Source organism: Bidens hawaiensis, unplaced genomic scaffold (assembly GCF_021521415.1).
Source record: "Bidens hawaiensis isolate Kalapana, Puna unplaced genomic scaffold, B.hawaiensis_p1.1 tig00002671_1, whole genome shotgun sequence".
Classification (NCBI taxonomy): domain Eukaryota; kingdom Viridiplantae; phylum Streptophyta; class Magnoliopsida; order Asterales; family Asteraceae; genus Bidens; species Bidens hawaiensis.
Window position 1 is genome coordinate 3,151,109 of NW_027491145.1, and position 12,877 is coordinate 3,163,985.

At 41.5% G+C, this 12,877-nt stretch overlaps 1 protein-coding gene across 1 annotated transcript; it reads right to left on the minus strand.

Annotated features, from left to right (window-relative positions):
• Nucleotides 1–11,445: 11,445 nt before the first annotated feature.
• LOC143620781 (uncharacterized) lies at nt 11,446–12,151 on the minus strand. The gene is made up of 2 exons (XM_077092391.1): nt 11,910–12,151; nt 11,446–11,632 (listed from the first exon to the last, which is right to left on the minus strand). Exons 1-2 carry the CDS (start codon nt 12,149–12,151, stop codon nt 11,446–11,448), a joined length of 429 nt encoding a protein of 142 aa, XP_076948506.1.
• Between the last annotated feature and the right edge of the window lie 726 nt (nt 12,152–12,877).

Below are 12,877 nucleotides of genomic sequence, written 5' to 3' on the forward strand. Positions count from 1 at the left end.
CACGCCCCAGAATAATATCATGTTTTGATCTTGCGGGGAGAACTAAGAATTCCATCTTTTCAGTTCTTGAATAAGTTCCGTCACTAAGTGTAATTGGAAACGTTATGACCCCTCGCGGGTGCATAACCTCATAGCTGACACGGGTTAAAATATATATAAATATATCAATATCTCGTATACTTTTAGATACTTTTGAGCCAAGTTTTTATTGAATGTTATTAATATTTGGTTCGTATGTGAGTTTAATGATTTCGATAGACAATGAGCTAAAATAGAGCACTTTTACTAAACTTGAGACTAACGAATGAAAAGTCGATATATTACTGATTATTATTGTAATGTATTAACTATTATATATAGTATTTAAATTGAAAAATAAAAAAAAGACAGAAAGAAAAGTTTACATAAATTGAAAAAAAAATCGTTCCACTCTTTGGAGATAAAAAATTAATAATAATGAAATAACAAATAAAAAAAATAAAAAGGAATTAGGAGTTTTATTGGATGAGGAGTTCGGCCAAATGGGTTTAGGCTCATTATGGATCGGTTCATTTGCAGGTTAAAAGAAGAATCGCATATATTAATTTGATGGTAGGTGGATAAATGAAGAAACAAAAGTTCAAACTGGATAGTCCGAACCTACTTTTACCCCAGATGTGAGTATACTTAATGAATACAAGGTCAGATCCAAGCTAATTGCCTGCAAAACAGAACACCATGAGTCTCGTCATGGGAAGGAAACATGGGGGGTCTTCCCGTAACCACCATCCGGCGTGAGAATAAGTACAAGTACTGATTGGAATAATCGATACGAATACAAGTAATTGCGTAAGTCATGTGGGAATGAATGAATACCTTAAGGAGATGATCTTGGTATTTATAGCCGAAGGTGGGGGAATGTGATTGGTGGAGTTGTCACTATCAAAATATTCCTCCTTCAGCCTGAATGGACACGTGTCGAGCCCTTACAGGATGTGACAGCCTGGACCCGTTTATGGGACGACCATTATCTGTGCACGTCTTCGGATGGCCATTACGTGTCCAGGTATCATCTTTCCATTTGTCTATGTCGCTATCAGGGAGTATTGAAGGAATCTTTTGGAAGTAATTTGTTACAACTGCTCTCTCATATCTCATAGGGATCATTTGTGTGATGAGTCCCCTGTGCTGCTTGCGTGTTCCTCCTGTGGATGCTCAATGGTAATCTGCATGTTGTGATGGAGATCCATGAAGCGTATCTTCAGAATGGCAGGTGACTCTCGGTCTTGGTCTTATTGTTATGACTGTTAGTATGATGGTCTGTGGGTCGCTCCCGCGGATGCTTGCTGGTGATTTGCGGTTTGTGTTAGGGGCCTGTGGATAGTTTTACTACCCTCCCTCCATAAGTCCCCTAATCCATTGTTGCTTCCGCGATGCAGTGTCGCGGATGGAATTATGGACTCACTTCTTTGACCCTTTAGTGTGGGTTGAGTTTGTTAGCCCACGAATTATTCCTGTTACTTTTGAGCTGCGGGTACTGTTCTGCCGTTTGTGATGTGACGTCTTCAGTCTGAGTCTTGTCAGGGGTGGTTCTTGAGGTGTTTGCACGTAGTTTTAGGTGGCTAATTCAAAATCATTTTGTTTTTGTCAATTCCCGCCTAACGTGTCACCTTCAGATTGGACGATGACCGAGATTGATTTGTATCCCTCTTCCTTGCATTAATTGCGATGTGTATATAAGGGGGCGAGCGTTTCACTCTTCTATTTACTTGCAAAAATTTTCTTCAATAATTCCGTCTTCTTCATCTTCTTCTTTTCCTTTTTCCAACAGTCTTGTGATTTGTATAACTGTTATAATCGCTGGTGGTGAGAAGGAGGGTACCAAAGGGAAAGACAGTTCTAAAGGGGTTGTGGAGAACGTCCACATAACCGGAGAATGGGAGACTTCCAGGATATTACCCATCTTTATGGGTTGGCGCCGGAATGGGGGCTGGAGCTTCCTTCACCAGGTTCGATGGCCGATAAACCTCCGGCTGTAAGGATCGCCTTGTATGGAGAGTTCTTTACAAACGAAAATTTTCGGTTTCCTATTACGAAGTTTCCGAGAAGTTTCCTTGATGCAACTAAGATTCATATATCTCAGATGCATCCGTTTGGGCTCATGAGTCATTTTGAGTTTTGTTGCAGGGCTTTGGGTGTGGATCCATCCGTGGATCGCTTCCTTGCCATTTACAAACTCTAGGTCCGTAGGAGCTGCTTCAGTTTTTCCATTCAGAGGGAAGCCATAGGGACTGACCCTCCTCGGAGCGCTCACGAGTGGAAGAACAAATTTTTCTGGATCAACGCGGACGTTATTCCGAACGTCATGGTCCGTCGTTCCTTGGTCCGCAAGTTTTCCAACCTTCCAATCACTGATGTGAAAGGTCAGGAGTGGTATGCCACTCTTAAGCAGACTCCCACTCAGATGGGTATTATTCCAGAGTCTACGCTAGTGGCGGTGGGATGAGTCGATTATGGCTATACCCGGGAGAGGTCCCTTACTTTTCCAAGGACAATGGGGGTAAGTAGTCATTACTTTCTCCTCTTTCTTTTTTTTTTAACTCGCTTACATTTCAGGAAAAAGAAAAATTTTGAAGTTCTTGTTCCTGGGATTGCTGGTAACATGTATCGGCTTCCGCTGGTGCATCTACAGGTGCCCATCCTTGACCAGACGAATGAAAACTTCATTTTTCCAGACCGCGGGTGGAGTGAGCCTTAGGCCAATGAGTCCGCTGTGCCCCAAGGTGGTATATCCTTAATCCTCGCCCTCTTACCGTTATGCAGCCAGATGGGACGATCGTCCTTTCATCTAGCTAGGGTTCTTCTAGTGAAGACTCGACTAGTGAAGGAACATCATCCTTGGATAATTCAGATAGTTTTCATGCGGGGTTCTGCGTGCTATTGCAGATCTCCTCCGCCGCCGCAAGAGGAAGACGGATATCACCGGTGTATCCAGTCATGGTGGAAACTCCGATGCCGATGATCCCGCAGGTGGGGAGGCCAACAAGAATGCCGATGATCCCGCTAGAGGGGAGGGGTCCAAGACTGCCAATGATCCCGCTGGTGGGGAGGCATCCAATTCTGCTGAGGGGGAACTTGCCCTAAAGAAGTTAAAGAGGTTCCGTCTTCGTGACCGAGTCAGGGATAGCACTTCTGAGGAGCCTATAGGTACTTGATCTTTTATCCTTTACTTTTATTTTGTGATCATTACTGATTGTTTGTCGAACTTTTGATCAGTGACGATCATAGCTCCTCGTCTACCATCACTGCCTCAGTCTGTGTTACAGACTGAGGGTACTAAAGATGCAAGCTTGCAACCCCCGGTGATAGTGGTTGAAACGGAAGTCGTGCTTCCTAACGACACACCCATAGATCCTCCCGTTTCTTTGGGTGGGAAGGTAGAGGGTTCTACTCAACCATCCTCGTCAAATCTTCACCAGGAGGGGTCCTCTACTTTCTCTGTTCTTCGACCCACGTGCGTGCCTAGAGTTCTTTGAACAGTGCCTCCCCCCGGCTGAGCGTGACCGCATCCGATCTCACACCCAAGAAAGTTTGCCACAAACACTTAGCTATCATCTCGCTATTGTGATGTCCACTGTGCGTGAGATGTTTGAAGGGTAGGTCATCGGGGAAAGGTATTTGGCGTATGCCGCCCGCTGCTTGAAGGAAACTGAGGATGCCAGATACGCTGCCAGGGTAGAGGCTAGGGAAAAAGATGCTGCCCTCCAAATAACCAAGGATAAAAACAAAAAGTTGGAGGAGCAGGTCTCCGCTCAGGATAGCTCCCTATCCGCCCGGGATGAAGAGATTCAGCGGCTCCAGGCCGAGGTTAAGGTGAAGGATGAGTACATATCTACTCTTTCTGCAGACAATGAAAGTTTGCGAAAGGCAAATGAAGAGGTGGTTGTTGAGAGTTATTTGCTTCTCAAGTTTGGCATTCCCTAGGTAAATACCTAGGTTATCCTGCTTCAACTTCTCTCCTTTTTTCCTTTCCCTTTAAATGGCGTGTTGATTCTAAGTTTGTTTTGTTAATGATCGTTGGACTCGTCAAGGATGGTCCCGAGCTTGGGGATTTCCTTGCCAAGCTCTTGCTCAGTTCTAAGCGGGCGGTCCGGACGACCGGGTTTGAAGAGGGTTATGCAATGGCCCGCGAAGGACGACCACCTACCGAGTTTCCGCTTCATGGGAGGGATTGTCAAAGTGAATATGATGCAAATCTTGATTCCTTTGAATATATTTCCTTTGTTATCATGAAGTACATAGAGGATCACCGTCACGACGAATGCCGCGTCGGCAACCTGAGGCTCCATGTTAATGAACTCCTAGGTGAGGAGGAGGGCTCCGAGAAGGATTGATAGATTAGGAACTTTGTATAACTGTATTCCTTTGTTTTTGTTAATATACTTTTGTAATGAAATGAAATTATCATTCCATTACTTTACTATTTACTTTGCTTCTGGTGTTGATGCTGTTTTTGGTTTGTTGATCCGCCATGTCTCTTTATTCGTCCGCGATCTTTTGTTGCAGATGCTTTCATCATCCACGGTTATCGCCTGCGAATAGTAAGACTTGTCTTTTTCTTGCTCTTTTTTGTAATTGAACTATCATTGATTCCTGGCGTTTCAGTCCTAAGCATTTAGTTTGTCTCCTTTAAATATGTGTCTAGGAAAACGCTTGGTTTTTTGGTGGCTGACGTGACAGGACTGTCTTGTTCAGAACTAAGATTTGATAGGTTTATAAGTTGTTGACAGTTGTTCATTGGGATTTTAAATTTTGAACTGTTCGCCTTCCCGCCTGACGTCTCAAAATTTCATTGACCGATGGTTACTTTTTACTGTGAACCCTATTAATTGCAAACGGTATAAATACCCCACGGTCTTTCACTTTGTTTTACATCGTCATTGAGAATTTGCTTCGTCGTTGAACCTATGATATTCATCATAGCTCGTTTCAACAAATTTCTAGTAGGTTACATGGCGTCTTCAAGACCGGTGCTTCAAACCATAGATCACGTCACCATTGATTGGAATGAGAGGGATTTCCAGAACGTCGTTAACGTCAATGGTATTTCTTCTAACTCGGAACCGGAGTTCCCAGCTCTAGGTTCTACGGCCAATCGGCCTCTGATGAGGAAGATAACCATTTATGCTGAGTTTTTTTACTTTCAGAAACCTTTATTTTCTGATTACCCGGTTTCTAGTAAGCTTATTACTGGGAATATGCTCCATCTTTCCCAGTTTCATGCATCAGGGATAATGCGCATGCACCATTTTGAGTTTTGCTGCAGGGCGCATGGTATCGTTCCTTTGATTGAGAAATTCTCACTCTTCTATAAGATGCATTGCAAGGGCAGGTGGTACATTTGCTTACCTCTTTTGGATCCCCAATGGTCCAGCAAGTTATTCTGGATACGAGAGGATGTGGTTCCGTTGTCTATGTATTGGCGTTAAACGGATCAACCCTTGGTTGCTCTGCCCTTCGTTGACCATCCGGAGAGGCATGAATGGTACAAAAAATTGACCCGCACCGCCACGCCAATGCGTCCTATCCCTGAGGTGCCTTATTTCCGGAAGCCGAATGGTGATAAGAAATTATTCTCTCTCCTGTTGTCCAAGTGTCTTATGTTAACTTGTTCGTGCAGCTGAAGGGATCCTCTTGGCCTTCTTGGTTAATGACATGCCCGGGACTATGCAGCTCACTGCTCGGGATAGGAAGGATCTTCCTATCCTTGACAAAACCAAAGACAAAATTTTGTTTCCGCAAAGGACTCACCGGGAACCTTTGGTCTCCGAGGGTTTATATGCGACAGGTAACGCGTTTTCATACTTACCTTTACTCGAATCTTTCTTTACCACTTTTGTCTTTTTACAGCTTTTGGTCGCAAGAGAAAGAAGCTTCTTCCTCTGATGTTCCTGAGGTGTTGGGTGGTAGGGGTGAAGGTTCAGACCCTTCTCCTCCTGCCTCTCCTCCGAGGCTGAAAAAGACCCGCCTTCGTGATCGAGGTACTATCCGCTCGAAGGACACGCCAGGAGGTATCATTCAGAGGTAATTCTTCATGCATTTTGGGCGTCGACCGATTTTTTGTGACAAAAACTTGACGTTTCCTGCAGATACTGTCATCCTCTTGGATACGCCTCCCGCCAAGAGTGATCCTAGCAGGTTGTCTGCTGCATGCAAAGGGAAGGCGCATGAGGATGCTGCACCTAGGTCTCTTTCCCGGGAGATAGATATGCATGTGTCCTTGCCTTTGTCACTGCCAATCGAACAAGAGTCTGGTGAGCAGGCGGGGAAATCTTCTGGGCTTCCGCCACCTCCTCATTCCTCTATGAAGGATGACATAAGGACTCGTGCTCTGAAGGAGGGCGTCGCACGCCATTGCCCAGACTGGAAGTTGACTCCCTCTTCCAGGTTTTATGATGGGGAAATGTGCTTCGAGTTTCCTCATGAGGGAGGACCTCTTGCAGAGCGTGAGTTCCAGAATAAGCGTGCCCGGGTATCTCTTGGGAACTCGTATATATATCATCTGGCCAATCTGGTCTCTACAACCCAGGAGATATACCGGGATTGGAACTTCAAGGGCCAGAACTGGGGGATCCAAGATAACATCCTCCAAGATCTTCGGGCCGAGAAAGAAAAGTACCGCCTCGAGGCTAACACTAAGAGGTGGAAGCTGAGGGATGCTTAGAAGGCCTTGGAGCAAGAGAAGGGGTGTCAAGCCTTCGCTGCCAAGGATTGGGAAGAGGTGTGTCGGTGAGAAAATGCTACATTCGAATCCGCATGTGCTCAAACCCGTGCTCGCGAGGCTGATCTCACCAAGTCAGATGATGCAAAGCGGGTTCTTAAAGCCCAACTCGCTGCTTAAGAGGATGTTATTAGTGCCTTGCGCTATTTCTGCCGACAAGGATCAATTGATTGAGGACTTGATCAAGGATAACACCAGACTAATCGGTGAGCAGGGCGAGCCGAAGCTGAGCGCTGAACAAGCTTCCTCTGACCGGACATGGTTGATGAAGTAAGGTCTTCCGAAGGTATGATTTTCCCTCTCGTCATCACTTTTATTTTTATAATCTGTGGATTGGATGTCTTTTGTCGCAGGTTATCTCCAACGTGCATGAAGGATCTATTTTGGGAGATTGCCTTGCGCGCCTTCTTCGCGCATCGCGTGACTCTAGTCACAAAGCAGGGTTCCGCAAGGGAGTAACCTTTGCTCAGGAGGGCCGTCATTTGGAAAGTTTTGCCCTCCATGCTGTGGATGTGGATGCAAAGTATGATGAACAGATGGATGCTTTTGACGACCCTCGCTTTCCCATCCAGGACGCTATTCAAGGCTTTGCTACTCAAGTGGATGGCGTCCAGTAGTTACAGACTTGTCTTCAAGAAGAAGAATAATTTTCCTTCGATGTATTTCTTTTTTGTTTCTATAATCACTTTTTTGATTGTATATATGACAATTGTTTTACATTTTGTCTTGTTTGATAGTACAATATAAATGTGTGTTTACTAAGCCAGCCATATATCCAAAATATAGGATTAGGACATTAATCGGCACGCAGGCCTGTCCTGAGAAACAAAAATATTTAAAATTGAGATTGATCAACCACGCGTAAACTACTTTGGTATTAACAGTTACCCGCGATAAAGATAAAACTTTGGTGCGCAGACCAATAATTATGGCACGCAGGCCAGTAAGGTGGCACGCTGATGTGGTCTAAATTATACATATTATTGTATAAATATTCCCTACTTTTAAGTGCTTTTGAGCTAAGTTTTTATTGAATATTATTAATATTTGGTTCATATGTTAGTTTAATAGTTTCTATAAACAATGAGCTAAAATGAAACACTTTTACTAAACTTGAGACTAATAAAAGAAAGGTTGAGCATATGTTATATATTATATGTAGTAAAAAAAGAAAAAAACCATAAGAGACTGAAAGAAACGTATATATAATAATAATAATAATAATAATAATAATAATAATAATAATATTATTATTCTTATTATTATTCTTGTAATTTGCCACAAGATTTACATATAAAACATATTTGAAACCCTACCAACATAAAGGAAAGGCAATCATATATTTTACGATATTAACTGGAGAGTCATATATGTATATTAACATTTTCTTTTTCGTGAACTGGGTATTGAAGAGATAGAAAGCAACCGCAACAACTTCTCTATTTTATTGAATCAAGGAGCAGCCATATTAAAACATATATATTTCTTTGGTGGCTCCTGTACGTGGAAAGAAGAAAACAAGAGTAGCCACGTGTTTCTATCTTTGGGTGGACGGAGAAGAAAAAAGCCGCAAGTCATAAATTGTTTTGGAGGGTTCGGGTTCACATCTACTCGTTCAAACACGGTTCTCTTGGTTTAATTTTATTATTTTTATTATGAACTTGAGTGTTGAACTTATTTATTTTATGTTTTTGGGCAAGGTTATTGACTAAAACCTTTTAGTTACCTAGGTTTTGAATGACTGTAAGTCCCACGACGGATCTTTCAATGTGATATTAGTATACTTGAAGATTAAGCGGAAACTAATCTGAAGCCGATTCTATACAAAGCACAATATCTCACGTAAAACCAAATAGAAGAACACAGTAAAGAGACTTCAAAACACATATATATTATACGTCGGGTGCTTAAGCCTTTAATCACTTACACGGTTGAGTTGCAAAGGACGAACAACCCAAAACTGTTAACATATGTTCTATATATATATCCTACTAACTAGGCCCAACACTACCCAAAAGCCCACCGAGATCAATTGATCTCGGCTTACAATCAAAAGTCTAAAACAGCCCAAAACCAAAACCAAAAATTACAAGCATAAACCAAAAATACAACCTAACATTCTCCCCCTTGGTTTATTGCTTGATCACAAATGTTTCAGCCGTAGACATTCGATGTGCTTCTATACCGTTATTTAGACCTTTCGGTGTATATATTGTGGCTTCTAAATAGACACTTAGAAGTTGAGTATCTTATTTAGTGCCTTTATTCCGGTAATATTAAACCTGGCTAGTAATCCAGCACAGGTCATGCTACTCCCCATAAGTAGTAGATTAACATGACCTCTGTTATCATGAACAGCAGCAAGTATTAGGCTTGATTGACTCAGAAAAATCAAACATGATGTATCTTTGGTAGAACCAACAAATCCTAGGTTAAAGTTTGACCGAGAATGCTTCAAAACATCTTCAAAACGAAAATATCTCTGATTGATCAAAAGAATCTGGTCAGTCCATGCCGAGAACCTCAGAGCACTATTCATCATCATCACACCACCAATCACCATTGATGAACAAACCTTCCGAATGATGAATCAAGTAAATCCAATGATCACCGAAAACCCTTCAATCAACTTAGATTTCTTTACCTTTTAAAGAAATCTACTTGAAAGCACAAGGAGACAAGAATAGATGTATGGCGGCGAGTAGATGAAGGATTTGATGGTTATAATGAGAGAAGATTTTGGAAGATAATAGAAGTTGTGAGTTTCAAGAATGATCAATAAGTGGTAATAAGTGCCTTTTAAGCTACCTGGTCACATCAAACTTGGCTAAAAACATTTACCGACCGAGAACATATGGCCGAAAACCATTTACTAAAAGCCGAGAACTCACAAAGACTGAGTTTGCTGGGCCAATACGATCTGGAAGAGAACTAGAAAATCCATTGGACCAATCCAACCATCCAGAGAACCAAAACACCAGTTGAACCAAAAAACAGACCCACTCATTTAGAAAAATAACCCCAATCAAAAATTGATTTAAGCAATTTTTAGGATCAAATTTCAGCAATTTGAAAACAACCGGCCTTTCTATGAAACGATCCGAACATGAGATCATATTGATTAGGATACTTTCACAATGATTCATTTTCAGCATTATTATGACATAGTGAAAAGGTTGATGGCAGGCAACTAGAACTTAGCATGACTTTCATCGCGCTAGTGATATGCTTAGGTTTAATTAGGCATAAGACTTATATGAACATCACTTATGGACCTCTGATGCCCCTATCTCTTCTCAAAGCTTACTTGGCTTTCCCCAGATCACCCCAATTTGACTCCAACCCCTAATGCTTGTTTATTTACAAAAAAAAATTAAGCTTTAAGGTTGAACGTTGGACTTACATGCCTTACATTCAGGGTGTTTAGGACTTATTTGTATACCCCACCCTGTAGTTCCCTGGTGCCCCTTTAAGCTTTTTAAAACAAAATTACCTTGTAACAGTTTTCATATATATATATACATATATACACACACACACACACAAAAATTTAACAGTTTTTTTTTTTTTTTTTTTTTTTTTGCGATCAAGACATTAATGGGCTCGTGTATGACTGGGTTTTTCTGCCTATCATTCGGAGAGATGTATCTAGGGACATGCAGACATCTTCAAAATGAGTCTCCACAATAAGTTTAGCAGATTTAGTTTATATCACTTTAAACTTTTACTTATCTTGGAAAGCTACCATACACATCAATGACTAATCAAAAGCCTTTTTAGCTTAATAACTTCACATGTTAGGCACACATAATCAATTTATCTATCATTTCTCAAAGGTTGGATCAATTTTCATTTGAAAATATTTTTAAGCTTCTAGTAAGCATTTGCTGAATAGTAATATCACTTCCCAGATGATAACACTGAAAGAAAATTTTAAATTTAATCACCTAGTCTCCATCAGTTTTCAGGTAAATGGCTATCCCATGCGTCTACAAGTAGACGATAGGACCAAACATATAGTAGTGTATGTCCCTCAAACCTAGGTGACCGACATAATTTTCAGTGAAGGAAACAAAATAGATTTTTTAAGTTTAGTTGTCCCGGTCACTTTTAGTTCTAAGGTTAATGGCTATCCCAAGATTCAAGATTTGATTACGTGACCAAACATATGAGATATGTATGTAGAACTTGAGTAATCGACGTAATTTTAAGCAACAAAACAAAGCATATTTTTTTTTAAATTAAGCATGCACACACACTTTTTTTTTGTGGTTTTTCTCCCTCTAAGTTTGTACAAACTTAACCTCAAAAAATATTTATGTACAAATTTAATCTAAAAAATACTCAGTCTTCAAAACGTTACATCTTAAGAAACCCTACAAGCACATTGAATCTGGCTATTCCGACCGGTTTCATAAATAGGTCCGCCACATTATTATCAGTGTGGACCTGTTCAAGATGAAATAGCTTCCGGTCGTAACAATCATGAATAAAATGAATTTTAATATCTATGTGCTTGGTTTTATAATGTTGGACCAGGTTTTTAACAATGGCAATCGCAGCGTAATTATCACAAAAAATAGGAGTATCAAGAAAGTCCAAACCATAGTCCAGCAATTGATGTTGCATCCATATGACCTGAGAGCAACAGGCAGAAGCAGCAACATATTCAGCTTTAGCAGTACTTATGGACACCGTTTGTTGTTTCTTGCAGTGCCACGAAATAAGCCGTTCCCCAAAAATTGACACCCCGTAGACGTCGATTTCCTATCAATGTCATCACCTCCATAATTGCTGTCAGAAAAAGCAGAAAGATCAAATTCTGAATTATTGGGATACCAAAGCCCAAGCTTTGGTTGCCCCTTCAGATATCTAAAAATTCGTTTAACAGCAATTAGATGAGATAGTTTAGGATTAGCCTGGAAACGAGCACACTGACACACCGTGAACATAATGTCAGGGCGACTGGTAGTAAGATACGTTAAGGACCCGATCATTGATCGATAGTATGTTTGATCTATGGGTTTCCCGTCAGGACCTGAAGAAAGAAGAGGTCTTTCGGCCATAGGAGTCGCCGCACTTTTGGAGTCTTGAAATTCAAACTTTGCCAACATATCCTCGACGTATTTCCCTTGATGTAGCAGAATACCTGTCGAGCTTTGACGAACCTGTAAACCCAAACATTGTCATCTCCCTCAGTGAGCTCATCTCAAACCTTTTCTTCATCACCTCCTCAAACACAGAACAGAGAGCAATGCTCATAGAACCGAAGATGATGTCATTCACATAAATCTGAACCAGGATCAGATCCTTTCCAACGATCTTTATGAATAGTGTCTGATCGATGGTTCCACGTTTATACCCATGCTCCAGAAGATGTGCTGTCAACATCGCATACCAGGCTCCTCATGAAGACCCTATAGAGCCTTGTCCAGCTTGTAGACATGTGACAGACGTATTGGATCCACAAAACCCGGTGGCTGATCCACATAGATTTCTTCCTTGACCTCCCGTATAAAAATGCTGTCTTGACATCCATCTAATAGACTGTGAAGCCCATGTATGATGCATATGCCATGAAGATCCTAATGGCCTCAAGACGAGCCACCGGTGCATACACTTCAGTATAATTCAGACCCTCAACTTGCTTAAACCTACGAACCACAAGCCTTGCATTATTTCTAACAATAACCCAATATTCATCCTGTTTGTTTCGATAGACCCATCTGGTGTCGAGTGACTTCTTCCCTTCAGGTAGCTCGACCAACTTCCACACCTTCAGTTTTTCAAACTGATTGAGTTCCTCGTGCATGGCTTCAACCCAGTTGGTTCTTACAGAGCCATGTCAATCAATTTAGGCTCAATTTTAGAAATGAAGCAAGAATACAGACAATTGTTGATCATTCCAGTCTGACTTCTGGTTGAGATGCCAGCTTCAAGGGAACCAATGATATTGTCAATTGGGTGATCTCGTTGAATTCTTGAAGGAACAAAATGATAAGGAACAGAGCAGTTTGCTGGTAAATTCGTTGGGTCTTCGAGAACCTCAGTGAGAGGGTTTCTCCATCCCGATGCAGCGGTGCTATGTGGGTATGAAGTACTGGCGATGTACTTGTT